The sequence below is a fragment of the Sorex araneus genome, chromosome X (genome assembly GCF_027595985.1).
Source record: "Sorex araneus isolate mSorAra2 chromosome X, mSorAra2.pri, whole genome shotgun sequence".
In the NCBI taxonomy this organism is placed as follows: Eukaryota; Metazoa; Chordata; class Mammalia; order Eulipotyphla; family Soricidae; genus Sorex; species Sorex araneus.
The window spans coordinates 194,196,214-194,223,446 of NC_073313.1; the positions used below are offsets into that span (position 1 = coordinate 194,196,214).

Sequence of the window (27,233 nt, forward strand, 5' to 3'; positions counted from 1 at the left end):
TATAAAATTATCTTCTAGCCACATGGTTGAAGACAACACAAGGGGGACCCAGGATAGCTCAGTAGCAAAGTACCTGCATTGCAAATGTGAGATGACATGTTCAAATCCAGTTATTGCCCCCAAATGCACTCTGTGCATGAGTCCAGCAGCACTGTCATTTGGAATCTCTTGTACAACAACCTAGTTTCTTTGAGCACTACAACTGAAAGTATGTAACCTTCCCAGTGAGAGCCACAAATAAAGGGGGAAAGCAGAGCATGGATGGCAACCTGGTGTGTTTCAGGCAAGCACTACAAGCACTGCAACCAACATGTGCAAGAGCACAGTGACTGCAAAAGCAGATGATCTGCAGCCCCTTTCCCCCAGCAAGCACATGCCCACGTCCCACAACCAAGTGCGTTAGACCTTCAGATATTCCAGCAACAAAAGGGAAAGGAAAGGGGAATTTGAAAAACTGAAACAAAGCAACAACAAAACATAACATTTACATGTTTTATGCAACAAGACCACCAGTAGAAAAACTAAATGATAAAAACAAATCTGTAATCACCAGTGAGTCTCAGAGCTTTGGGGCTTTATTTGGGGGGCATCAAGGTATCAATGCATTAATTTTGTATGAGCAGAATATGTGTGCAGTACCAGGTTATGTTTTGAACTGAATTGTGACCCTCCCAGCTCATCAAAAGAAAGTCATTGTATCCTAACCCCAGTACTTCAAATGAGATCTTATTTGAAGATAGGGTCTTTACAGATGTAATCAAGCTAAGCTTAATAAAGAGTGGACCCTAATTCAATATAATGGTGCTCTTATAAAATGTGACAATCTAGAATAAAAATTCCCAAACTCATTTGGCCTTACTACCCCGCCATTCCATAAAATAAAATCATTCAGCACCCTTCTGTAAATCTACTTTCCTTATGTGAACAAACAGCACTGCCCAATTGTACCCCAGGTTCTTCTTGCCATGCTGGACTGTTCTAGCACTTTTCACAGAGTGTTTACCCACTCTGAGAAACACTAGTAAGACAGGTGCACAGGCAGGTTTCAAGCTAAGCAAGAGGCCTGAAACAGATCCCTCCTAGAACCCTTTGAGGAAACCTGGTCTTACCAACACACTGATCTAAAATTTTCACCTTCCAGAACTGGGAGAATAACAACTACTATCATTAAGAGCTCTGTGGAACTCTGCAAAAGGCAGCTATAACAAATTAATACAGTGATATATCAGTAATTTGCCAAAATCAAATAATTTGCTTCAACTCAGTTGTAAAGATACAGATGAAACCCCCTGCTAATTATGTGCTGGGAAATTATTTCTATTTTATTGTGGCTCTCTAACTCACAACTTTAAAATAATGGGCATATATCAGAGCTTTAAAACTCCCAAAATTACCAAGGTAGTACTGACTACATAGATATATGGAAGTTATAGCTGCTTAATAGTCAAAATAGTCAAGATTGAACCTATAATCTGAAAGTTCTGATTCAAAGATATGAATCAGACCTATAATAATCGGTTTAATTCTGTACCACTTTATTTTGATGGTGTTAATGTCATTGTTTTTTTTTCCTCCCCATTATCTGGTTTGATTTTCATTTATTTTCAATTTCTTCTGTGCATCTTTTGGTAAACAGGCCAATAAAGGATCAGGGACTGAAAACTGGTCCATAGGATAAATCTACCTGCTACTTGTTTATCTGCATGTTACCAGAACACAATTTTGACCATTCTTTTACATATTATGTATAGCTGCTTTTGAGCTACAAAAAGCCCCTACAAGCTCAGGAACTGTGACAGAGATTCTGGCTGTACAGCCTTAAATATTTACTATCTGTCCCTTCACAGAAACATGTTTGCCAACCCAGACTCCATGCCAACCCACGCTACAATCTATGACAGGTACAAGCAATTCCTAGTTAAATCTTTGCTGGCTGTGTCTCTTGTCAAGGAGCTCAATGCTACAAAGCACTATTTTCCAATCCTGCATCAAACATCTGAGACCAATGAACAATGAAAAGAGGAAGGACTCTTAGAAACTGAAACAGTATCTTTTGTATTTGGGTTTCTCTTAATGCTTTCTAGTTTTTCCATGTCCCTTTTAAAGACTTTAAACCAAATCTGGCAATGAACTGATGCCAAGAACACGGAAGACATATTTTCCTTTTTTCCCCTTCTATGCTTTAATACCCTATTTAAAAGCAGCTTAATACAGTTATTGAAAGGATAGAGTGACTCTAAAGTGACAAGCCGCATAATGACAAATTGATCGGCCAACTGAGAATCTTGTTTCTATTCTGGAATTAAATAAAATGCACCTGGAAGCAAGACAGTCTGAGTTTTGGTCAGCTGGAGCATGCTAGTTTCCAGTTAGACATGTTCTTACTATGCAATTCTAAAATCTGCCTTCTCTGTGGCACTGAATAAATTCCACTTCATCTATAGTCACTTATGTATGTGTTCCACAGACTCTTTTAAACTGTAAGGTGAGTGGGATCCTTAATTTGTTATTCCCTCGAGAACAAACAAAGTGGACTGGTCCACGATGGTCTTCAAAATCTGACTGAATGGATAATCCCAGTTGAATTTGTTTGAAAAAATCCAAACTGCACTGGGAATGAGGATTTATGTGTTCTAGGCCTGGCTTCCTTATGAACAGGCTGTATGAACACCCTCACCTCAGAAACTGGTGTATGGAAAAGCTGATCTCATAAGATGCCCTTTCGGCATGAGCAGGCTTCACTTCTTTCATGATGTACAGGAAGCAACAGACAGTACTTCTTACCACTTGATTCCTAATACTGTCTTGTCACAGGACTCACTCCGGGTCAAATGTCATGCTTTAGACACTGTAGAAATCAGTGGGGACCTCTGACAGATGCCCACCAACCTTTCATTAGGCAGCTAATACAGAAAATGAGAAATGTTCTTCCAGAGGTCTCCCCATATTATTTGGCCTGCTGTCTCCTCATCAAAAGAAAAAAAAACCTACCCATTACTCTGGAAATTACCTTCTTTGAGCAAACAAACAGAAAGTACTCCCTACCCCCAAATTGTACCACTTTCTGTTTTGTTCCAGTGCGGGACAGGGGATGGGGAGGGGGACAAGATGGTGCAGAATCATGCACTTTGGGAAACACATCTCTAAGAGGACTATTAATGCCAGCAATATCAAATTAAAACAAAGTGCAATAAACCGATCATTCAGATTTTTCATGAACACATCGCAGCATGCCCTCAATGGGTCCTAAGCACAGCAACATAAAGTCTCACCTGTGGGTTCTTCTATACAGGAACTTACCCTAGAAACCACAGAGCAAATTTAGCATGCTGAATATGTCAGACAGGAAGGGGCTAAAAAATATGTAAATTTGTCTATCCAGCCAACTAATGAAAAAGCCAAAACAAATTGAGAGTGGGGAAAGAGAATTCATTAATAAGCAGAATACGTGGGTCTTCTAGATATTACTGGTATTTAAATCTAGACTCATTTCCCAAATTAGCAATCTTGGTTTTTTAAAAAATATTTTAAAAATACACTGGTGGGAAAATTAATGTAAGAGGAAAACTTTTACAACAAAAGCCATGATAGCTAGCAGATCTTATTTTGTCTGAAAATAACATGTGACACACCATCCCTTGGGACTTAACTCTTTTCAGAGAATGATAAATTCTCATATGAAAACAATTTTGAAAATATTGGTGCAATGTTTGTGCAAGGGTGTGCCACACACAGAAAAAATAGGAATTTTATTTATTTATTTGGTTTTGGGATAACATCTAGCGGTGCTCAATGTTTACTCCTGACTCTGCTTTCAGGGATTGCTCCTGATGGTTCAGGGACCATACGGCACAAGGCTTGAACCTGGGTTGCTGTGTACAAGGCAAGTATACTACCTATTCACTGTTCTACCTGTCCAGCTCAATGCTAAAAGGAATGGTGAAAAACTAAGTTTCCAACTCAAATTAATAACTTCAAATTGTGAGGCTTTTAGGAAATAGTTCAATGTTTCTTAATTTTAATTTCCTTATGGGTAAATTAAAAAGGTTCGACTGCTCTCTAAAGGTTCCTTACAAGACTAGGGCCCCAACTTTTCTATAGAGTAGTTAGTAAATACCCTAGGACTAAGTGGTCCCGTGGCCTAATAATTTTGGGAAACAATAATATGCTTAAGTATGGCCAATGTCTTTACTGCATGACTTCTCAAGGAGTTTTTATTTTTTAAAGCTGATTTACACAGTAGTTACTCTCCAAAACAATACTATGCGTTGCAAAATGTTTCCAAAGTATCTTTGTACGCTAGATATTTTAATTCCTGGAACATTTTCAGCATTTAACAGAACCCAAGTAGCTGAGTGAATACAATTTGAGAATGCAGCTTTATACAATAAGCATGAATTTAAAATCAGACACTAAATGGAAGAAAATGCTCACATAATAGTTTAGAGCATCCATTTTAGAAACCATAGTATCATCTCTATAGTGTTCACATGTCATAAAGCAATTTATCTTACATTAACTCATTTGCCCCCTTTAACTCCAGGAAACCAAGAACAAATGTAATGTTTATTGCCAATTTAACAATGAGAAATGTTTCCTATCTAGATCTTTTTCAGTATAAAATGCTTTCTGCTGATTAATAGAATGCATATAATCTATGACTATTATATCATCAGGCTTTTTATGACTCATCTTCCAAGATCCTTCTGTACAACTAACTTGTTAAGTGACAACCCCCTCCCGAAGAGAAAAGAAGAGAGCACATGCCAAGTAATCTGTCACGTGCTATCACCTATAGGATTCCATTTGACCATCTCAGTAACATTAAGTAATATCATATCAAGTTTTAACCTGAGAGAAAGACCCAGAAAGAAGTGTTTTTGCAGTACAGACAATAAATTATAAAGTTGAGATCTCTCCCCATGCCACACCTCTTTGTTTCTTTAAAGGAAACTTACAAGCTGGTTAGAGGCTTCATAAAAATTATGGCTACATACTCATTCACTCCAGGATTTGGGGTGAATCACTTAAAACCTGCCTGAACTTTGAAATTCGGCTAAGAGTTAACATTGCACCAACATCTCATAGCGGAAGTAAAAAAAAAAAAGAGACAATGGATCTGAAAACAACTATGCCTGACCCAAAGAGAATGCTTCATAAATATAGTAGCCTCTTGCCTTCAAAAAGTTAAGAGGTTTTGTGAGAAAAAAAATTACAAAAGAAGTTCAGGTACTACTATGCTAAAAAGATGAGTGAAGAATGAGAGGTTCTCACAAAGGGGGTTCTTAACAAAGCTGAGTGGCACTAATGAGAAAGGTATCCCATGTGAACTTGGAAATCCCTCCCATCTTGGCTTAAGTGAAGAGGCTTGAGTTTGGGTGCTAGTACTTCTACAGAATTTAGTTTAAAAAAAATAATGTGTTCATAGTAAGTATTAAAAGTAAGTGATGAAAAGGGTTCTACGCCCATTGCCACCTCTTAATCTCTAAAAACAACTTGGGTTGTTTTAAAGTCATTTGACAGTGTATTTTAAAAGTTCAGTTGGTGGTGGGGGCAGGGTGGAGAGGAGTTAAGTTTGGCTTGTGGTTCAGGTCTAAAAACATTAATATTTTGTTTTGGTTTGTGGTTCATCGTTGAAGTCTGAAGTATGATTTGATTTACAAATACTGTAACAGCTATAGGGAAATATAAATTATACAAGAACCCCAAATTAATAAGTTATAGATATCTGCAAATACTGACTACATGCCTGCTAAACATGTATTATCTCACTTAAACTTCCCAACAACTGTATGGGGTGAAATCCCGAAGTGCTCCACTTCAATATTCTGAGCATGGACTTTCCTCTGATCTCTCATGATACTTTTAGCAGTTTTTCTTTTATCCAAACTTTCAAGCCCCCTTCCTGCTCTGTAAATTCATCTTTTTCCTCTTGATATAACTTTCTAACAGTGCTGGCACACCTTTTTGCCATATCAGTGACAAACTCAATATAAACTCAGCTCCCAGTTTCCTTCCTGCTCATACTCCCAGTTTTTGCTGGAGAAAGATCAGCATTAGTTTGCTGAAATCCCCTGGGTTCTCACAATGTCTTACTCATCTTTCCACGACCTCTTTGAATGCACCCTAAATTCCCCAAAGCAGTTACTTCTTTAAGCCCAAGCCCCCCACTTCCATCCTAAGGATGATTAGCCTTTAAAAGGTTGAGTTTCACTGGTCAGCCATCTCCAACTCCAGACATCACTAGCAAAACCAATTTCTTCCTTCCTGTACCATTCATGGGAATTTCCCATCCCTTTCATGTGAAACTAACTCTGCCTCAAGCTTTCTTAAAGACCTATTCCCAAAGATTCCCTCACTCTAACTAAACTAAGTTAGATCACTAAAATAATCTCGCCTCAAGGCAGAGGACGTTTTACTTCAGACACTGAATTTTCTAAATTTTCTAGACACACCCACTTCAGCCATTCAGTGCTTAAACACTTTGGAATGTGCTCTCTCCCACACTCCCCTATCCCTGGCTACCCAACACACACACACACACACACACACACACACACACACACACACACACACACACACACACACACACACACACACACCACCCTCCACTGAAACTTCAATTTCAAAGACTTTCAAGCCCATCAAAAATATTGCTAACCCTTTTATTCAGGCTTTGTCTTCAACCTCTTTAAGATTTAACAGAGATGACATTTCTCTAGAAACTAGTTTTCCTTGGCTTCTATGACCTTCTCTAATTTATTCTAACAGTTTGCCATTTCTTTTCCCTCTTTCACCAAAGCCCCATCCTCATCCTTCGCAGCACAGAAACTGTGCTCCTCTAAGTCTGTCAGGAGTATCTTGTCTGGGAGTGTTTTCAGTGATTCCCCCAAGGACCACCTAATTAATCTGAGGAGGTTCTGGCCCAGATCCGTTCTATAATTTTGGCATATCAAATTTCTGCTTCAGAATGGGGGCAGAGGTGCTAATGTGATTCAGGTGCTAATGTGGTTCAATCAAGTGTATCATCTCTTCTTAGCAACTCTCTTGTTGGGGTAGAATGAACAATGTAACCCCATCTCCACCTACAAGATCATCATCATCATTGTCATCCTATGTGCCTCTCTTCCATGCTTCTGTAGCAGTGGGAGAGTCTATTTGTTCAGTTTTGAGGTTATACTTCGAAGTGCTCAGGGACTACTCCTGTCTCAGTGCTCTGGGGACCATGCAGTGCTGGATACTGATCCATATTTTCTACATGCAAAACCTGTGCTCAGAGAAAACAGAAGGGAATGCCTTGCCACAGTGGCAGGGTGGGGTGGGGGGGAGATGGGATTGGGGAGGGTGGGAGGGACACTGGGTTTACGGGTGGTGGAGAATGGGCACTGGTGAAGGGATGGGTTCCCAAACTTTGTATGAGGGAAGTATAAGCACAAAAGTGTATAAATCTTTAACTGTACCCTCACGGTGATTCTCTAATTAAAAATAAATAAATTAAAAAAAAAAAAAAAACCTGTGCTCAGCCCACTGAAGTGGGAGCTCACATCACTTGCTGCACTATAGATGTCATAAACAACTGTGTAATTATAAATGGCATATGTTATCAAGAAAGTTGTTTGGCCTCAGCCATCCATCCTTTATAAGAGGATGCAGTTCAAATATAAAATCCAGGCACTGGCATGACTCAGCCTCTCTACTGACTTTAGGGCAATCACAGGACAGTGTTAACTGTCTTTCTGGAGAACCCAATTGTGTTCTTAGAATGGTTCACACTGGGGGTACCATGAGCTGTCCTTCCTTTAAAGAGAGACAGGGACACAGAGTTTTGCACACTGGGTCTGAACATTGAGTATAGGTAGGCTTTAACCAACACACCTCCTTTTATTTTAATACATCACTGTCACTGTCATCCTGTTGCTCATCGATTTGCTCAAGCGGACACCAGTAACGTCTCCATTGTGAGACTTGTTGTTACTGGTTTTGGCATATCAAATATGCCACGGGTAGCTTGCCAGGCTCTGCCATGAGGGATAGATACTCTCAGTAGATTGCGAGCTCTCTGAGAGGGACGAAGGATCGAACTTGGGTCGGCTACATACAAGGCAAGTGCCCTACCCACTATGCTATCGCTCCAACCCATTTTTAGTGGTAGAGTGTGTGCTTAGCATGCACAAGGCTCGGGGTTCAATCCCCAGTACTTCAATCTCCTGGGTTCTGCAGGAGAATTCCTGTTTCCTCCTAAAGGGTTGCTTGCTTGTGTGTCACTCACTTCAAGTAAATTTTAATACATAAAACTGAAAATTCCTCTAAGAAAATGGCTGCTTAGAGGAAGCCATTTTCTGGCTGAGGCCAGAGCAAACAAGGCTGCAGTACTTTTCATTTTTACTATTATTTTAGACTAGGAATCTAGAAACTTCTTGAATATCAAGCAAGAGCTTCCTTTTCCCAAGCAGTCTATGGCAGTTCAATCATGTCAATTCTTTCTATACTCCATCTTTTTTTGGTGGGGTTGGGGATGGGGGAAGGGGGCACATTCTGCAATGCTCAGGGGCTACCTCTGCTCAGAGATCACTTCTGGTAGGCTCAAGGGATCATATGGGATGCCAGGAATCAGACCTGTGCCAGGCTGTACTAGATCTCTCTGTTCCCTGTACTATATCCTGAATCCATTTCATTTAATGCATTCACAACACCACTACTCCATGTGACAGCTTTACTACAACTGTGGCCAAACCTAAACTCATGCTTTGTCTTATTCATTATGGCAAGCTTGATCCTACCCCTCTTTGGCCCTCCAGATTCTACTCTGCAGTTCAGCTAACCTGAGTTTCTCACTCTTTTCGTAAAAAGTTCATGATCTGTACTTTCAGATTTTTTTTGCTGTATGTTCCTTCCATCTGAAATGTCACTTTCCATAATGCATCTAACAATCCTGTCTCTTGGGTTAAAAAAATTTGATGTGTCTTATTTTTTCCTTCCTCCTTTTGACAGTCATAAAACCTTTTAAGGGACATAGATCCCTTTTGAAAAGCAATAAAAGCTATGAACCCACTTCTCAGGGCCAAAAAAAGCTAATATATGCAACAATTTTAGAGGCTTTATGTGCTTCCACACCTATAAAATGTGGCTGTTTCCCTGTTAACAATTTAGTGACTTCTTTGGGATCCTAACCATCCCACAACCTTTTTTAACAGGAAGCTAACTGGTCTCCCTGACCAGCCTTCTGCCCTAGAGAGAAACAATGTATCCAAGAATATTACCAGCATTCTTTCCCAAAAGAATGATGCCTCTTTCAAAAACCACTTAATGTCTGCTATACAGGTAATAATTATTTAGCTCAACTTTTCAGAGAACTAAGCTCTTCCCTTGGAATGGGTATTCTGGTGTATTTGGTCTACAAAACTGACAACAGGATCAGAAAAAAATAGAAACAACGTCATTTCTATAATATTTGATTTGAACAGGTATGGATGAGTTGATCACTGAATGATTTCCCAGAACAATAAATTTAAAAAAATAAATTGAAGTAATAATGCATTATAACTTTAAGCTCAGTAGGGGAAATTTTTAGGTAGTACTCTAAAGTGAAGACACAAAGATCTGGTCTGAGAAAATAGCTGAAGAAGAATCTATGGAATGGGAATGCTACAAAGAAAAAAATGAGATAAAAGAACCAAAGATAACTGCACCCCACTTACAGAGCACCCAAACAATAAGACCTTAACAGACAGCTTCAGGTGGTACAACTCAATGAAAAGAGTAGGAGGAACCTCAGAGGTTCTCCCTCTAGCTAAGCTCAGTTCCCACCTCTTCCTTCCTCCCTTCAGGGCTCTGTCCTTTCACTTTCAAATCTTGCTGCCATTGGCTGCACACACCTAATACTCCCCTGATGTGCTGAAAATCCCCCCAGGGTTACACAGTAACAACAGCTTCGTTATCTGTGTGTCCTCTCTCACAGAAATATTCCCTGTTTGTTCCATTATAAATTAAAGTAGCCTGTGAAGAAGCCACACCCCCACTCCACTACCCTTTCAAAAAGCCACCACTAAAAAGGAAGTACGCAATGAAGACAATCATAAGCATTCATAGCACAATAAAGTCAAAGGATTCTGACATAAGAAGTCAGCCTCTGCCTTTCACATTTAATACAGAAATTAAATGTCGGGAATGTTTATCCAAAAAACAGCTGGGTTTTAATGTAGCTACAAATCAAAAGACAAAAAAAAAAAGGACAATGGTGGTAATTTCTTCAATATGCAGAACAGCTACTTTCCTGAAAAGGGATCTTGTTTATGAAATTGACTCTATATTAGCTAATTTCCCCCTCACTGACTCCTAGGAGAAAATGGTGTTCTGCAAATGTTTCCTAGACAAGTATGGAGGTACATGTATAAAACTGGAAAATATTAGGTTTATAGATATAAAAAATAAGAAATAGGTGATATGTAAAAAGGATAAAAACATCTGCAGTCAAAGAACAGAAATCTGTAAGCAAGAAAAGCCCACATCTGTAAACTCAGACACAGAATCAAGTACTCTTAAACAATGCCTACTAAATTCTCAATATCACAAAATTATTGGATTTACAACATAATAGATATTAAGAACAAAGTAACTTCCTAGATATTTTTACTTTGCCATTTTCTAAATTATCAATTTTAAGATGATTGTGGAGAGCAAGGAGAACTGGAAGCTTAAAAAAATCAAAGAATTATGAAAAGCTATCCATGATTTTGCAAGTCAACCTGATTTGTTTTTCAAATGCATTTAAGACCCTACTATACACATAATTAACAAATATAATTTTGTCTAGTTTACCTACTTTGAAATTCCATATGTTAAATAGAACGAAAATAGACTCTATTTATTAGGATACTATGCTGTGTAACACCAACTTCTGTTGTTGCTCCCATTAATAAGTGCTAAATGATAATAGCTATGTTGATGCATTATTTTAATATACAAAATTTAGTTTGCTTTATTTAATTTTGTCACCTTGTTCTAACTCCAGGAAAAGCTTTCTTCTTTCTTTATGGCATTACTACCCTATTTTAAAATATAGCAAGCTTTTAGAAAGTTTTAAGCAAAGTATTCTCTACAGATGCAAGTTTAAAAACAAACACCCACCTAACACCTGCAAATGTCCAAGGAACAACAGCAACAACAAAAGTTTATTGTTATGAGTAATGCAAAGATGGCATCTTCAAAAAACCAAATATACAAACAAGAAAATGGAAAGAATTCTGGAACATCATTCATATACTAACAAATATAGTTCCTGGTAAATTTAAAGGCAGCCTATATCAATAATAATAATAAATGCTCTCCTTTTCCTTCTCCAAATACATTGTATAAAATAAACTAAGGGGTTGAAAGAATTTCTTTCTCTAAATAAGAGGGAAAATATCATGAACAGAAAACCTAATACAGGAACAATTATTTCCAAATATTGTGGGTTCTACTTTTCAACTTCTTTTTTGTTCCTTTTTTTAATTTGTTGTTTTATATGGTTGATCATCTCATTTTCCAGCTCAAGGTCCTTACCCTTTCGGAGGCTTCCCCCACTTTCTAAACATAGTCCATTCTTTAAGACTGTATCAAGGTCGCCAAGATCACACAGAGCCTCTTGGGACCACCCGCTAGTCCTTGCTCTGTGGGGACATTAATAATAATAATGTCTTAGCAGGATTAACAACAGCCCTGTGGAGTGGGCACTATTAGCTTTACTTGACGAAACTATGGCTTAGAGAGGCTAAGTGAAAAAAGGATGCCCGTGGTAGAGCTAGAATTTAAACCAAGGCTTTTCCATTAAATTGAGTGTAGTGAAACTGTAAAATCTGCTGTAGTATCCCAGAGCTCAAACAGTCTAAAAGACAATGCTTGAGGTGGATCAAGTAGGAATAGTGTGCTTTATAAATAATACTTTTAGAATAATTTGCTTTAAAAGGAGATGGTTGTTTGATTTAGCAAATAAAAATACCCAGCTCCATGAAATCTTTTGGGACATTACCTGAATAATTATTGTTTATTTGAAACTCACATTTAACCTGACATCACATATGTCATCTGACAAACCTCATGTAAAGGCCTTTATGAAACTACCCCCCAAAACACTAATAAATTACAGAGTCACAATCCTCCAGCTGAAATCTGGGAGCTGTGTGTGCCACATGTGTTCGGGAGGCCAAGGAAAGGGAAGTGGCTCGGTCCCACAGCTGTTCTTCACTGGGCTTCCTTCTCTTTCTCCTCGTAGCAGACACAGCTCATGACTTCACAGACCTAGCTTTCATCAGCTTGGCCATTTCATCTCACTGCTTAAAAATTCCTGACCCTTCTCCACTTTATTTGGAGAGTGTGAAAATCAAATATAATTGAGATTCGGAGGGAACTGCACGCACGCACGTATGCACGTATTTGCAGAGCCCTTTGGAAAAATTATAGAAACTTTGAGTCAGACTCTCCCATCACCACCAAGAAAGGATACAAGAAAAAAAGTATTAATGAATGGTCAATTGCAATGACAGCAATCTATAGGAAAAAGAACAGATTGAAAAAGGTGGTTAAAATCTACGGGGGTGGGGGGTGGTGGTGGAGCGATAGTATAAGGGTTAAGTGCTAGCCTGGCAATGCAGCCAACCTGGATTGACTCCCTGGCAGCAGGAGTCACCTGGAGCACAGAGTCAGAAATAGCCCCCTAAGTACTTCTGGGTGTGGCCACAAACAAAACAAAACCCCAAATCCAAGCTGAGGTTGGGCTCAGGGGATAGCTCCAAGGACTGAGCCAAGCACATGCTTTGCATACTGGAGACCTGTGTTCAATCAGGTACCACATGGCTCCTTATGTACTAAGATGAAGGTAGCACTAAACTCCTCAGAGTATGCCCCCCCCTCAGCTAAATTAAAACAAAGTGAACTATGAATGGGAAATGCAGGGACAGACAGGGTGCCTAGCAGAAAAAGTGGTTACTAATGAAGAACTTCATACTTTTCAAATAGCTCTGGAAAATATTTAACACATAGGTACTTGACTCATAAATATTATTGAAATCACAAATACATCAAGATGGCCTAATATAAAACAGGACAAGATTTTACTGATGCATACCAATTTTTGTCTCTTCTACTTGCCCCTAAACCTCTGATTCCAATGGCCAGAGTATGTTTACTGTGTTTTAAAAAATAACAAAGCAGGACTTGCTCAGACAATGTTTATTTAAATATTTCTAAGTACAACTTCAAACTTCAGCTAAACCCAATCTACTACACATAAATTGCTGGGAAGAGAAACTGCATGAAGAGGATTAATCAACAGCTTTGTATGTCATCTTCTAAGAAGGCCAAACACTGAATCACAGTCAAATTCTTCACGTGCAGCTACACCCAGTTAATCTTTAAGAAAGCAGCAAACTATGTAAATCTAGTTAAACTGGGAAGATAAGTACTTTACTCATCAAAAGTTAGCAGTATTTAACAAATGCAGCTATTAGTAATCAAGACCACTTAGTAAGAAAACAGAACTCAAACCTGAGGGGAGGGGGGAGAAAGAAAAAGAAAAAGGAAAAAAGTTTGCTTTTGCTCTCCTGACCCCCAAACCCATTAAAGACCAGCAAAATATATTACTTAGCAAAGATAGACCCGCTCCCTGCCACAATTTTTATTTAAAAAGAAAGTTGTTCCAAAATGGAAAGAAACATGGAAAGAGAAGCAGCTAAAAGAATTAAAAGGCAAATGGAAACACTGATTCTCAAAACGAAAAAAGCAGAGAGCACTCTTTCTTTTGAAACATGCTAAATTACTTTTAAATTATAAAAGTCCTGATTAATGACTTTCAATTGAGTTGTGGGAACATTTCCTATCATCAAACTGGATTTTTGGAAGAATAGCAAATATCAGAAAGTCACAGGCAACACTAATATAACAAATTCATTTCTCCACTGAAACTGAATCAATAATCTTCAGGAAGACACTGCCTTCTAAGTTATCACTCCACTCAAGCATCCCACTTTGAGCTGAGTAGAGCAGGTGTATTTCTAAGGTGTTCATAGGCCGGTGATGCAGGAAAATCCTGTTTATCCTAGATGATGCCGGAGATCAGCAGTCCTTGATCACTAACTGAGGCTCAGGGGGACGAGCCCCACCCACCTTGACCTTTAATGAAACTGATTGAACTCTTACAAATGTAAAATATAAAGTTTCAACAAATGTATAACTTTTCAATAAAGCAATATTTTAATGCCAATGCTGCTTCTAAGTAGCATGAATCATATTATCCATTAACCGTATCCTTCACTCCCACTCCTAAGAAAGCAGGAAGGCTCCCTAAATTGGCCTGTCTGAACCTGGAAAGCTGCTGGACAGTGATGCAAATGAATCTTTGTGTGTTTCCACTGAAATGTGGATATAATAGGCAGCCTTAGCGTGGTAGTTGGATCCTGGCTCTGTATTTTAAGTTGTTGAGACCAGGTCTCAATTTGCTTTCTTGAAAATTTTTTTGTTGCAGTTGCGTACCATCCGTTTAAAAGACTGTACTCACTTCATATGTAAATTATAAATAACATGTGATTATATGACATTATACAATTAAGTTGACCACCTAAGTTCTAATTCCATCCTTCCCTTTACAATTTATACTTTTTATCTAGACCTGCCTTAAGCCAGTTTCCTTAGTGTAAAATGAAAGTAGTAATACTGTAACTAAGTTCTCCCTAGAGCACCAAAAACAGCAACCAGCAGGCAGTAAGGTGCTCATTGATAGAAACTATCATTATGCACATATAAGAAAAGTATGATTCTGACTCATTTATTTTCAAAGATGGCTTTAAAGTATTCTTTACATTCGATTTCTTTTTCTCAAGGCAAATTATCTGAAACCAGCTCTAACAGCTGATCAGGCATGTCTATATTTAAATCAAATTGCAAGATACCTCTAAAATTTCCCTACTCTCTCATCAAAATGAACAAACCGATCGGAATTGAAAGGTACAAGCTTAACATCACAAAATCTTATAAAAAGCGTTAATTAGACTTCCTGTTTAGACTAAGCCTGGATGAGATCACAAAGTCACTCATGGTAACCAGGTCCCCTCACTGGAAGTGTGCTTTGCCAGTGAATAGCTAAATACTAACAAAAGAAACCTTTGACTCAAATACCACTGGTACCCGGGGTCTTGTGTCTGTATAATGCCTACACATTCATTTCTTTCTTTGCCTATAGAAAAAAGAAAGTCTGTTTGTTTTTCTGATTCAGTCAGCCCTTTTAGTCTCTGATTCTAAGGAGATCCCAGTGAAAAGAAGAGCATCTTATCAGCATGCCCCAGACCAGCAGGCTGGCCCCCTCCACACACAAAACCTTCAGCCCCACGCAGCCAAAGGCCTCACCCTCCAAGCCTTTGCCCCATTTCAGATGTAACTCCCCCTGCAGGGTTTTGACAACAGATGATTGGACACACAAGGCCCCTATATAATTTGCCATCTCTTCAGGTAGCAAGGCAGAGGTAGAAGGAACGGGTCAAGGTAAGAATATTTATTGTGAACTGGCTTGTTTTGAAGTTGGTGTGAAGACACAGCATCTGAGGGCAATGATTTTCAGTGAGGCCCCATGAAGTGAGTGGGGAGGTGCTTGCTTCTGAATCTTGGCTATTTGGGCATATACTTGAGCCAAGTCATACATGCAGATTGTAACTGCGGGAGGTAAAAGTTCCAGGGACTTGGCTAGCAGGGGCATAGAGACCAGGTTTGTTGAGTGCCTTATCTGGGGAAAGTTGACAAGCCAATGAACCTGAGACCAGGAAACCATACTTTGTGACCCCATCACTGTGGGACAAAATTAACCTTACTTTCCAATAACAATTATGCTAGGGAAAAGCACCCCAAAGGTCTCTGAACACAAAAAGAATTAAACATAATAATCCCTGCACACTCTTTGGTTAGGCAGCTGGCATCCCTATCCTGTCAAGATCTTAATACGGCCGCGGTCTGCATGCAAGGCTGCAGTTCCCTTGTATCATTATTGGAATAATAACTTAATTGATTTGTCTCCATAGCTAAAAAGGCAGACAAGGGATTTATGATGGGAAAGAAAGATCTGCAATCGTGTTTATGTTTTCTTAACAAGCATCTTGCCACTGACCTCTAAATCAGTTTAACCTTTTCTAAACAAACCTGCACATTTTTTACATAATTTAAAGCTAGGTCTTGTTATTGCTGCTGCCGAAAGGCTCTGAGTGATTTATCACAACATGGCTTCAGTAACCACCTTTTAAAAACAAAGATGAAAAACAAAACAAAAGGCCACAACTATCAGCTCCAGGCTCCACTCCTTTTCCCGGCAGGGGACTGTGTGATCTAACCACTAAAGTGCCTTTGGAGTTCAATCTGTTAAAAAATGTATGAAACGGTATTAAAATAGGATAAAGCAAGTGTATGACTCAGTATCCAAGTATCTCTGCAACTAAGATGTCACAGGGTTTCCTTGTGCTTGTGAAAACTGAAAACCTTGAGAAAAGTGACAGTATAAGTTCCCGTTTCTTTTTTGCTTTTACACACACACACGCACATACACACGGAGACGCGCGCGAACACGCACACACACAGGAACACGCGCGCACGCGCGCGCGCGGGGACACACACACACACACACACACACACACACTCACACACAAGCGACAGTCTTCCGGGTTTCCTACCAATGGCTCAGGTTCTTTGAGGTTGCAAGTGAACATTGTTGCAAACCAATGTTACGACTTTATTAGCGCACTCTTCCACACACAAAGGTTTCAGGGGAAGTGGGGGGCCAAACTTGTTGCAGAGCCGGGCCAAGCCCCGGGCCCCGCGCGCTCCGACGGTCGCCGCCCCTCCGCCCCTGCCCCTTCGCCACGGGCCCTCCACCCCACCCCTGCCCGCCCCAAGGGGGTGAGGGCATCTCCCCAGCTAAGGTCACCCGGCCCGAGCCGCTCTCGCCCGCCGCCGCCTTCGGAAACAAGGTCACCGCCCCGCCCGGTGCCTCCGAGGAGCGCGGTGTCCGGCCGGGCGCCGCCGCCCTTTCTAAAACCCGGGCGCCGGACGCCAGCCCCCGCGCGGCATCCCGACGGCCGCTCACCTGCTTGCGATAGGGCGTCCGGCAATTGCTGCTGCCCCCGGGGTTGCCGCTGCCGCTGGGGAAGATCATCGCGGCGGGCGCGGGCGCCGCGAGGGGGAGGGCGCAGGGAGGGGGCCGGCCGGGGCCGCGGCCGCTCTGGGAACTCCCTCTCGCCGCGCGGCGGCGGCCGGCGGGGGCTGCAGCTCCGGGCTCACTTCTCCGCCCTCCACCTCCGGACTCGTCTAAAAGTGCGCGGCGGCGGCGGCGGGCAAGACTCGGACTGCGCGGGCGGCCGCCGCCCGGCGGGCCATGGACGGGAGTTCGCGCGCGGGGCTGGCGGCAGCGGTGGAGCAGCGCCGCCGCGTCCCCACCTACCGCGGCCTCAACCACCGCCCCGAGAGCGCGCCGGCCGGGGGCGGGGAGGCGGCCGTGCACCGCCTCGCGCCGCGCCCAGGCCCACCCGCGCCTTCCCGCCCGCCCGCTGGGCGCCACGCCCGACACCCCTCCGGCCAGCCGGTCCCCGCGCGCTGCCTCTCGGACGCGGGACGCGGGGCCCGGGGAGCGGCCGGCGCCCCCGCTCCGGTGCAATGGTTGGGTCTGGCTCCCCGCATGCCGCACATTCTTTGGAGTGGCCACCCCCCTCCTCTTTTCTCCCCCCCACCCTTCCTCGGCTCCTCGCCTAAGCCCCAGCAGCGGCTCAGCACCCCTGCCCGAAGTCCCTTTTAAGGGCATCGCTTCGGGAACACTCTTGACACCTGGGGAAGCGGCGAGCTGACCTCCACATCGTTTTTCTTGCATCCTTCCAAACTGAGTTCCCCCACCCCACCCCCCGGTCCCCTCCCCCCGACACACACTAGCACACACACCCGGCTCTCCCAGAAAAGGTGCGAGCGGTCGACGAGCAAAGCACCCCGCCCCCACCAACCCTCTGCAGAACCCCGTTCTTCGATTCACAGGCTAAAATTTTAGCAGAGAAAAAGCACGCAACTCCCTACCTCCTCGACGCAAATTCGCGCACGCTAAAGTTCCGTAGTTTATCCCGCTGCCCGAGTTTGCCAGCTTTCCTTCAGAATGACAATGCCAGACGGGCAAAAATCACTTAAAGTCATCGGAAGGGTAAACCTTGGAAATTGGGAAAGTGTAGTAGTTCTCCTCTATGAGGCGACGCCGAATTGTTCCATTCACGGAGCAGAGAAATAGGGGACAAAGGAAGGAGGTGATTTCCTTTGTTCCCCAGCTAAAATTCTCTTGGGCGGCTCCAGCTGCCCCTTTTCAGGGTCACCTCTGAGATGGCATCTCAAGCTCAGTACCTCGATAATGCAGAGGAGCCGCACAGTAAGTGGCACAGGCGGAGCCCGTGCGCGGCTGGGGTAGGCCACTGAGGCAGGGCTGACCCATCTTTTTTCAGGCTGGCCAGTTCAACTGTGAGAATTGCAGGGTCACCTCACTGCAGTCAATATTGCAGATTCCTCTCAGGGCCTCTGGAGTCAACACCTTCGAAAGGGCCATCTGCCATGATAATGAAAATTCCTAACTTGTTTAAGAAGTGAAGATACTCTGCTTCAGGCTACCATCAGGAAAAAGGTGTCCCTGCGGAAATCCGGTCTTCTACCCAAGCTCTGGCCATTCAAGGATTTTTCGACCGACGAGGAACTAAAAAATTATCCATTCGAGATATCCTGCTGGTGACTTACTGAGACCCACCCCTTTGGATACTCCAAGGAGCTCCTATAATTCTCAGCCAAAGTAATGAGAAGAGAACTAAGTTGCACCCAATTAAACGCAGTGATACACAGTACCATTCAAACTTCTAATTCCTTTTGTTAGAAAATGAAGCAGTAGGAAAGGAACTTATTCTGAGCACGGTATGTGGCACACAATGGTCAAGTAAGAACTTGTTACATAAAATTCACGTATTTGCCTAATTTCAAGATGATTTTATTAACTGTAATATTCAGTAACTGTTAGTAGATTGCTATTAAGATTTCTTGCTGCTACTTTCTACTGTTTACAGAAGTTGTTCTTTGTCATCTTACTAGGGCTCTTTCCTGCAATTTAACAATCATAGGTATAAAATATAAGTTTGGGGGTGGAACTACTCAAGTCATAGATGCCTCTTCCTAAGAACTCAATGCCTAAGACCTCAGACATGTCATCTATAGAAAATATTCCACATACAACCTTGGTTGTCATGACAGTTCATAGGAAACCACAATCTAAACCACAAAAGAACAGCATTCATTTTACTATGGCTCTGCTGTAAGGTCAGGATACTTTTGATGGTGTGTTCTTCAAGAAAATTAAGACTTCATTAAATATCCTGCAGGAGGTTTATGGGGAAAACTTCTAAAATGATAAAATTTAAATTCAATATTAAATGCTAAAACTAAAATATACTAAGAATGCTAATGATTATTTAAAGGACTATTTTGAAGAAGATATTTGTAAAATCAAAGAAATGTGGTATGTTTTACCACAGTGAATGAGAAAAAGGAAAATAATGCAAGGTATATATATTTTATAGTCAAGGTTCAAAAGTTCCCTTAAGTAAGCATTAGACTCTTAAATAAGCATTATATGGAAAAAAAAGAAGATAGTTGTTTTTTTTAAGACTGTACAATATAACACAGTTACTTGGGTACAAATCATTCCAACATAATATAAATAACAAAAATATAAAACAATGCTGCATATATAATCAATGATACTCAAAAGTCTTTCATTGTATACACAGTGACAGTGAGATTCTTTTGGGAAATTTTATTGACCTTTGAAACAAATGTGTAAGACAGAAAAAATAAGAAAACATTCCAGAGAAATGGCAAGTGATCATGATAGAATAGGGCTGTAGTTTCTATGCTAGAGGCATTTATCCTCTTTAATGGGAAACTGAGACACTGCCACCAGGGCTGTGCTACAACTCTTGTCTCCCCCAGCTCAGCTGGTGGGTAAAGCTGTGGGAATCTGACCCAAGGGCAGCCAATCAGTGACCTCTGACATGGTGGAGATCAAAAAAATATGAACACAACCAATTCAGATTCCCTGGGGAATTTGGTTCAGAAAACTCCAAGAGAGATCTAGTTAGGAGAGGGGCAGAGACTACAAGAGTGGCAGGGGGTAGAATTGAGGCCACATTAAGTCAAACCATAGGCAAGCCAAGGTTATGAGGAAGCAGAAACTATGAGTAAACAGGAAGCTGACTGGCAGCATATAAGGTAGAGCAGATCAGAGCAGCCAGTGAGCCTTAGTGCTAAGATGATGGAGCCAGCAGCAGTGAGTAGAGATACTTTGGCATTTAGGATTTACAACAGCCCCTCCATGTCCTCCATGTGTGCATTTAACTGCTCCCACCCCTGCCCTGCTCTGTACATAGAGTAAGAGAATCTGGACTCTGCATTCCAAGGAACAGAATTAAAACAGTCAAGCAGCTCTGGCTTCATGCTTCAGCTTTTCAGTTACTTATCAACATGACTTTGGGCAAGTTGTAAATTTCTGAATCCAAGATTTTTGGAAAGATGGTCTGTCTTGATTGTCTACATACAGTAGACCAACTAGTACCAAATTCAATAAAAGACAGCTTTTATGATTACTTTGTCGAGTTTCATGGAGGTAGTGTGTAAATTTAAATGAGCAGTGGTGGCAAGTAACCAATGCTTAGTAAGTCTAACTGACCATCAAAGAGCATCCTGATATATTTCAGAACTGACCAGCTATAAAGAGTAAATTTAAGTAAGAAAGCTTTTTATGTAACTATTTGCTGAACGACTGAATTCATATGTTTTGATGAACATAAACTGGCGATGTGCATGACACACAGAACTTTAAGTAGTTAAAAAAAATCTAGCAAAGGTCTGTTTCAGTAGCTTAGGTGCACTAAAGTCTTTCTCCCACAGAACGGTTTTCTTCTTTGAAGAAGTTTTGTGTTGGACCAATGCCATCTGAGTATAAAGTGAGGAGCCCAGGAGCAATATCAGAGACCACACGCTTTAAGGTCAGAAAAATCTATAAAAGAAGGGAACGATGAAGCCATCAGTTCATGCAGAAACCTGCTCTCTTGCAGAGGAGACCTGTAACTTTCAAGAACTTGTACTGAATCAGTTAGAGAATCAGAATTTAACAGACATCTGTCCCACGGAAGCCATTTGTTTTCTGTTTGTTTGTTTTGTTTTGTTTGGGGGCAACACCCAGCTGTGCTCAGGGCTTATTCCTGGCTCTGCCTGCACTTAGGGATCGCTCTCAGTGGGTTCTGGGGACCATATGGAGTGCCAGGGTTGGCCTTGTGAGAATCAAGCACCTTACCCTCTGTAACATCTCTCTGGTAATCTCCACAGAAGCCATGTAAAAGAAATGCCTTAATTTTAAAATTGTTTCTATCTCATTTCAATTTCACAACAACCCAAAATGGCTGGAATGACTATTTACAGGACCCATTTACAGAGAAGAGAATAAAATGTTAGCTAAGATAGGCCAATCCACAGAGCTTGTAAGAAGCACATGAATGCTAAAATGACTTAGTGAAGGTTAAAAGACATTGTCCTATGCTTTTCAACTCTAAAATGCTGCATCTCCAAAAAGTCTTATAAATAATGCTACAGCTCCTACATGAATACTTGTAGCCTCCACAGTACCCTAGTTGCTATACAATAATAATGCAAAGCATTAAGTTTTAAGTGCCAGCCAACTGGTCCAGACAATTATGTGCTTTGAATGAGGAAGAGATCGATATAGGCTATAATGTGGGCATGGGAAGCTTAGCTGAACAAATGTTCTGTTAGAGGAATATTGAGGGGGAAAAAAAGCCTTGTGCAGATAACTAGAAAAAGAGACTCCAAAATAGTGGCCTTGTATATGTAGATTTGGGGTTAACATTACTGAAATTATCACTACGGAATGAGTTCCCCAAATTTAGGGAGCAGATTAAGTGTCCAAAAGTGTCCCTTTCTTTTCACCTTCCAACACATATATGCCAAGTGATGCAGAAGAGAAGATCCTTTGAATAAAACTACAACAAGGAAAGTGTGGCTTTGTATAGTCATACAAATATGGTAGCTAAACTTTGAAAAGAAACATTGGGGCAGAGAAGTTAACCAATAAGAATATACTGAGATAAGAACACAGCACTCCTATAAGAGCCAGAGCGTGTCTACCCATTATCCATGCTAATACACCTTTTTTGTTCATTTACTAGGATAAAGGAAGAAGGGAAAATTAAAAAGAAAAATTCATTTGACATTAGTTCAAATTACAATCTTTAATAATAAAACAGAACTATACAGTATTGGTTAGTGTAAGCAATTTACACTAAAAAAGTTGTTTATATCTGAGAGTGTGTTTTAGAGTTCAGCCTTTATTTCCCATAAAATAGAGAAAAAGTCAGAAGGAAAATATGGGTCAGCAAATTCTTTAAATTTCTATTCTTTTCTTCTACAAAATAGAGTTGATAAAGTACTCTACTTCTAAAGTAGCAGCAATATTTTCTATTATTTACTACTTCATTTTTTTAAAGTCTGATTCTTATTCTAGACTTAAAGGTCCCCCAGACACATATAAAATTGCATGTATATAAAAATGAAACCACTGTAATAAAAATAAAGCTATAGCTCTATAGCCAAAACCCTAGAAGGTATATGAAACATAAACAAACCATATTCTGATGAGTCTTCCCAGAAGTAATATTCTGTTTTAATATTTTTTATTAAATCTGTTTTGGAAAAAAGTACAAAAGAAGTGGGTTTGCCTACTGTTGCTTCTCTGCATGGACTAATTAATAAAAGCTTTTATCTACTTTTATAGTAGTTGTAGTTGCTCAATTACTATATTCCAGGCACTTTCTCGTAATGTGATTCTTCTCTCTCTCTCTCTCTCTCTCTCTCTCTCTCTCTCTCTCTCTCTCTCTCTCTCTCTCTCTCTCTCTCTCTCTCCCTCTCTCTCTCTCTCTCACACACACACACCATGATAGGCATGACAGAACCCATTGTACCGAACAGAAAATTGAGAGTTAGGAAGTTAAGAAACGTTCTCAATGTCAGATCCATATGCAACAGAAGTGATCATTGAATTTAGGCCACTCTGACAATAAAGCCCCATGTCTCCAAAATCACCAATCATTTTTATGATAATTATTACCTATGAATCAAGTCCCAGCCTTTAGGTTTAGCGTTAAACCTAAAAATCTGGTATGCATCTTAGCTTCACTAACTACCAGCTATCTGACCTTGTGCAAATTACTTTAAAAAAAAAAGCATATGGAATTACATTGAACTTTGTTTCAGTTCATTATGAAGGCAGACTTCCCAGTCTTAGAATATATAGTCAACAGTGCAGATATATCTATCCTGGCCCAAACTAGTTCCTCTCGATGGTCACTAAGATGGTATAACCCTTCCTTGCAACAAGTTTTTATTTTCTGGGAGTGTTGTTGGGATAGGGTTGGGAGATGCTTAAGAACAACTATCTTTTAGAAGTTGAGATGGTGATCATATAAAAGGTATTTCCAGAATGCCAAGCTATAATAAGAAATACATTTTCTCCAAAAAGTAATAGCAAACATTAGACTAGTTTCATTATGTGATTTATATATGCTGATGAGACAACGAAAATCCTAATTGCCATGTATGACATCTATATGACCGAATCTGAACCAGAAACATAATTTATACTAAATATTTTGGGTCTAATGTTTTTATAAATTAGTCACTGCCCTGGTATCACAGAATAAATTGAAAATTCACTAAAATTCCCAGCATAAGGATATTCTACAAGTTAAATTTCTCTTCCTAAGATTGATTTTCTATTAAAATGGGCATATGGGTTCATACTCATACTCATTTTAGAAGATAAAATTAAGTGGGAGAGAGAGAGAGATGAGGCTTACATTTTAAGAATTTCCTTTTTGCTTAATTTAAACTACACTTAATTTTTATCTATAGTTTAAATTCCATACTAAAGTAATCAAAGAAAGGCCAAAGAGCTAGTACAAAGATAAGGTGCTTGCCTGCTTGTGACCAGCTTTGGTTCCATCTCTAGCACTGCATGTGATACCCCAAGCACCACCAGCAGTAAGTCCAGAGCACTGTCAATGTGTCCCAAAAGCAAGAGAGAGAGAGAGAGAAAGAGACAGAGAGAGAGAGAGAGAGAGAGAGACAGAGAGAGAAAGAGAGAGAACAAAAAGGAAAAAAGGGCAAGCAAAAAGGAAGGAAGGAAGGAAGGAAGGAAGGAAGGAAGGAAGGAAGGAAGGAAGGAAGAAAGGAAGGAAGGAAGGAAGGAAGGAAGGAAGGAAGGAAGGAAGGAAGGAAGGAAGGAAGGAAGGAAGGAAGGAAGGAAGAAAGGGAGGGTGGGAGGAAGGGAGGGAGGGAGGGTGCGAGGGAGGAAGGGAGATCAATGAGGGAGAATTGGGTTGGGGCCAAGGAGATAGCACAAATCATAGTGCACATCCCTAGAATGCTCAAGGTCTTAAGTTTCATCCCTGGTACCACTCTGAGCACTGTTTGTGGGGAGTTTGTATAAAAATAATTAAAATGGAAAACCGTCAACTATTTTGGAAACCAGGACAAAGAGAAGCCTATTTTTCATTTATTATGAGTTACTAATTTTTACAAATACCTGGATGGATGCCTCACATCACTATATTCTTTGACTGTGTAAATCTAGTATTAGAACTGTTATTCTCCATCCCTATAGCCAGCCTATAAGAAAATAAGTGCTCACTTTTATAATACATCAGGATAATTTGTAGCATGTACCAGTTATAAAATCACAGTTTACATATCTAAGGAGATATTACTATCACTTTCACTGTTCTCCCGTTGCTCATCGATTTGCTTGAACGGGCACCACTAACGTCTCCATTGTGAGACTTGTTACTGTTTTTGGCATATCTAATACGCCACGGGTAGCTTTCCAGGCTCTGCCATGGGGGTGAGATACTCTCGGTAGCTTGCTAGGTTCTCCGAGAGGGGTGGAGGAATTGAACCTGGGTTGGCCTGCGTGCAAGGCAAATGCCCTACCTGCTGTGCTAGCAAACAATGGATAAAGGATAAGAGCTGGGAAAAGGACAGGACGGGAGTTGTTGACATGCTGTGGAAAAATCTAACCATATCCTCCTACAGCACGTGGGAAGGGACAGAAAGACTTAGGAAACCAATAGACTATGTAGAAAACCAAAACCAAGAAAAAAATCTAAATCATGAAAAAACATAAATTGAATCTGAAATGCTATCTTCTTTTCATGACTAGAAACAACTGTATAAAAACACAGACAATACAGAGCCACATATACTGGGATAAACCTTCATACAAGGTAAGAATAACAAAAGCTTATCCAAAGATGTTCCTGAGTATCACCAGAACAGAACCAAAGCCAACCCAAAATCTGGGAAACAATGCAAAGTTGTTGAATTAATCAAAACAGAGATAAAGGTGTCCAGAGAGATGGCCCACTAGGCTATGCACGTGCTTTCGGGGGCTCAGAGAAATAGACCAATAGGCTATGCACATGTGTTAAGGGGCCCCAAGAAATAGACCAATAGGCTCTGCACATGCTTTGCATGCAGGAGGCCTGAGCTTTATCCTTAGTACCTCATGATCCCCTATTTGAACAGTGCCAGTTACAACACAGTGATTCCTGGAACAGAGTGAGGTATAGCCCTTAGCACACTGCATGTGACCCAACTCCCAAGTAAATGCAGTAACAAAAATTCAGGTAAAGGAATAACACAGTAATAGTTTTCTTTTCTCTTTCTTTGCAAGAGTACCTTTAAATCAGATTTTGTCCCTTGAAGAGGAGGCTGACAAAATAATAAGGGCATCCTTTAAACTAAGAGGCCAAAACACTTCTCATTTTTCATTGGATAGTAAAGGTAAAAGTTCAAACAAGAAAATACAGTTAGAAATAAGTTCCTTATTCCACTGATTATGTATCATGGCAAACTTTTCAGCACTAAAATACTTAGTTATGAGAGCCCAAATGGGCTACACAGAGAGCTTATGAACAACTCCCCAGTTAGTGTATTTAAGAATGACTCGTTCTGGGTGATCGAATACATTTCACACATGCGGCAAACTGATGACAGACCTGCAGCAAACTGATACTCCCCAAGCGAAGAGAAGGCGAATGAGGAAATTCTGATGTTGCCATGACAATATGACTGATCATGACATCAGCGATTCCTAATTCCAAACTAAGAAGAACACTCCCAGAATGCTGACAACAAATTAAACATATTATCCCAGATCCACCCTCCCTTCACCTCCCAATCTAATATTTGATCTAGTGGCAAATGTGATGATGTTTCAACCAAAGGATTATTAAGCATTAAATCCTGTTAAACTCTTAACTTGGAGAAAGTGCTGGTAGATTACTCCAAATATATTTTTCTAACCTATATACATCAGTATATATGTATGTGTGGTGATAGATATTCAGAGAAAGAGGCCAATGAGGATGTCCTAAAATGTTAAAATTTACAAAACACTTGCTATATATCATTTCACTTAAGTCTCGGAAAGGTTGGCATGGCAGGTATTCCTAAACCTTACATTTTTTGAACAGATGAGTCAGTTATAGTTAGGTAGATATTTACAGTTTCAGAGTTGGAAAGAACTACTATGGGCTTGTCCTGGGCATGATATATAAAGAATTGTTCAAAACATTTGCAATACAAAATAAATAAATATTATTGTGTCTCATTGGATACAGTGAGCAATAACTCCATTTCATCTACCCATATTTCGTCACATTTATTAGAAAATTCTTTGTTAAAAGTCATCCAGATCTGAGCCAATCCATCAGAGTACTAATCTAGTGCTAGAGTCTCTTGGCTGCCATAGCTATTGCTGAAAAGAACACGGGCATGCATGTATCTTTTCATATAAACATTTTTCTGTTCTTCAGATATTAGGAGTAAAATTTTTAAGATTTTGAAAACTTTCCGTGCAGTTTTCCACAGAGGTTGAACAAGTTTACATTCCCAACAACTGTAAAAGAGAAAATCCACAGTTCTACCAGCTCTGGTTGTTTCTACTCTATTTGGCATAAGCCAATCTCAAAGAGGTGAGGTGACAGATCAGTGTTGTTTTTATTTATATTTCCTTGATCATTTATCACAACGAGCATTTTTTCATGTTTTTTTTTTCCCATGTATATATCTTCTTTGGT

General features: G+C 40.4%; 1 protein-coding gene across 8 annotated transcripts in view; it reads right to left on the reverse strand.

Annotated features, from left to right (window-relative positions):
* RBMS1 (RNA binding motif single stranded interacting protein 1) overlaps positions 1–27,233 on the reverse strand; it is a 233,202-nt gene that overhangs the window by 122,515 nt on the left and 83,454 nt on the right. For 2 of the 8 annotated variants that reach the window (XM_055122728.1, XM_055122726.1), the window contains exon 1: positions 17,099–17,523. The exons of 5 other annotated variants lie outside the window; for them this stretch is intronic. In XM_055122728.1, the coding sequence (XP_054978703.1) occupies positions 17,099–17,167 (69 nt within the window). In that variant the 5' untranslated portion in view covers positions 17,168–17,523. Of the gene's footprint in view, positions 1–17,098; positions 17,524–27,233 lie in introns of those variants that run through there. One more of the 8 variants, XM_055122729.1, reaches the window with a different exon arrangement.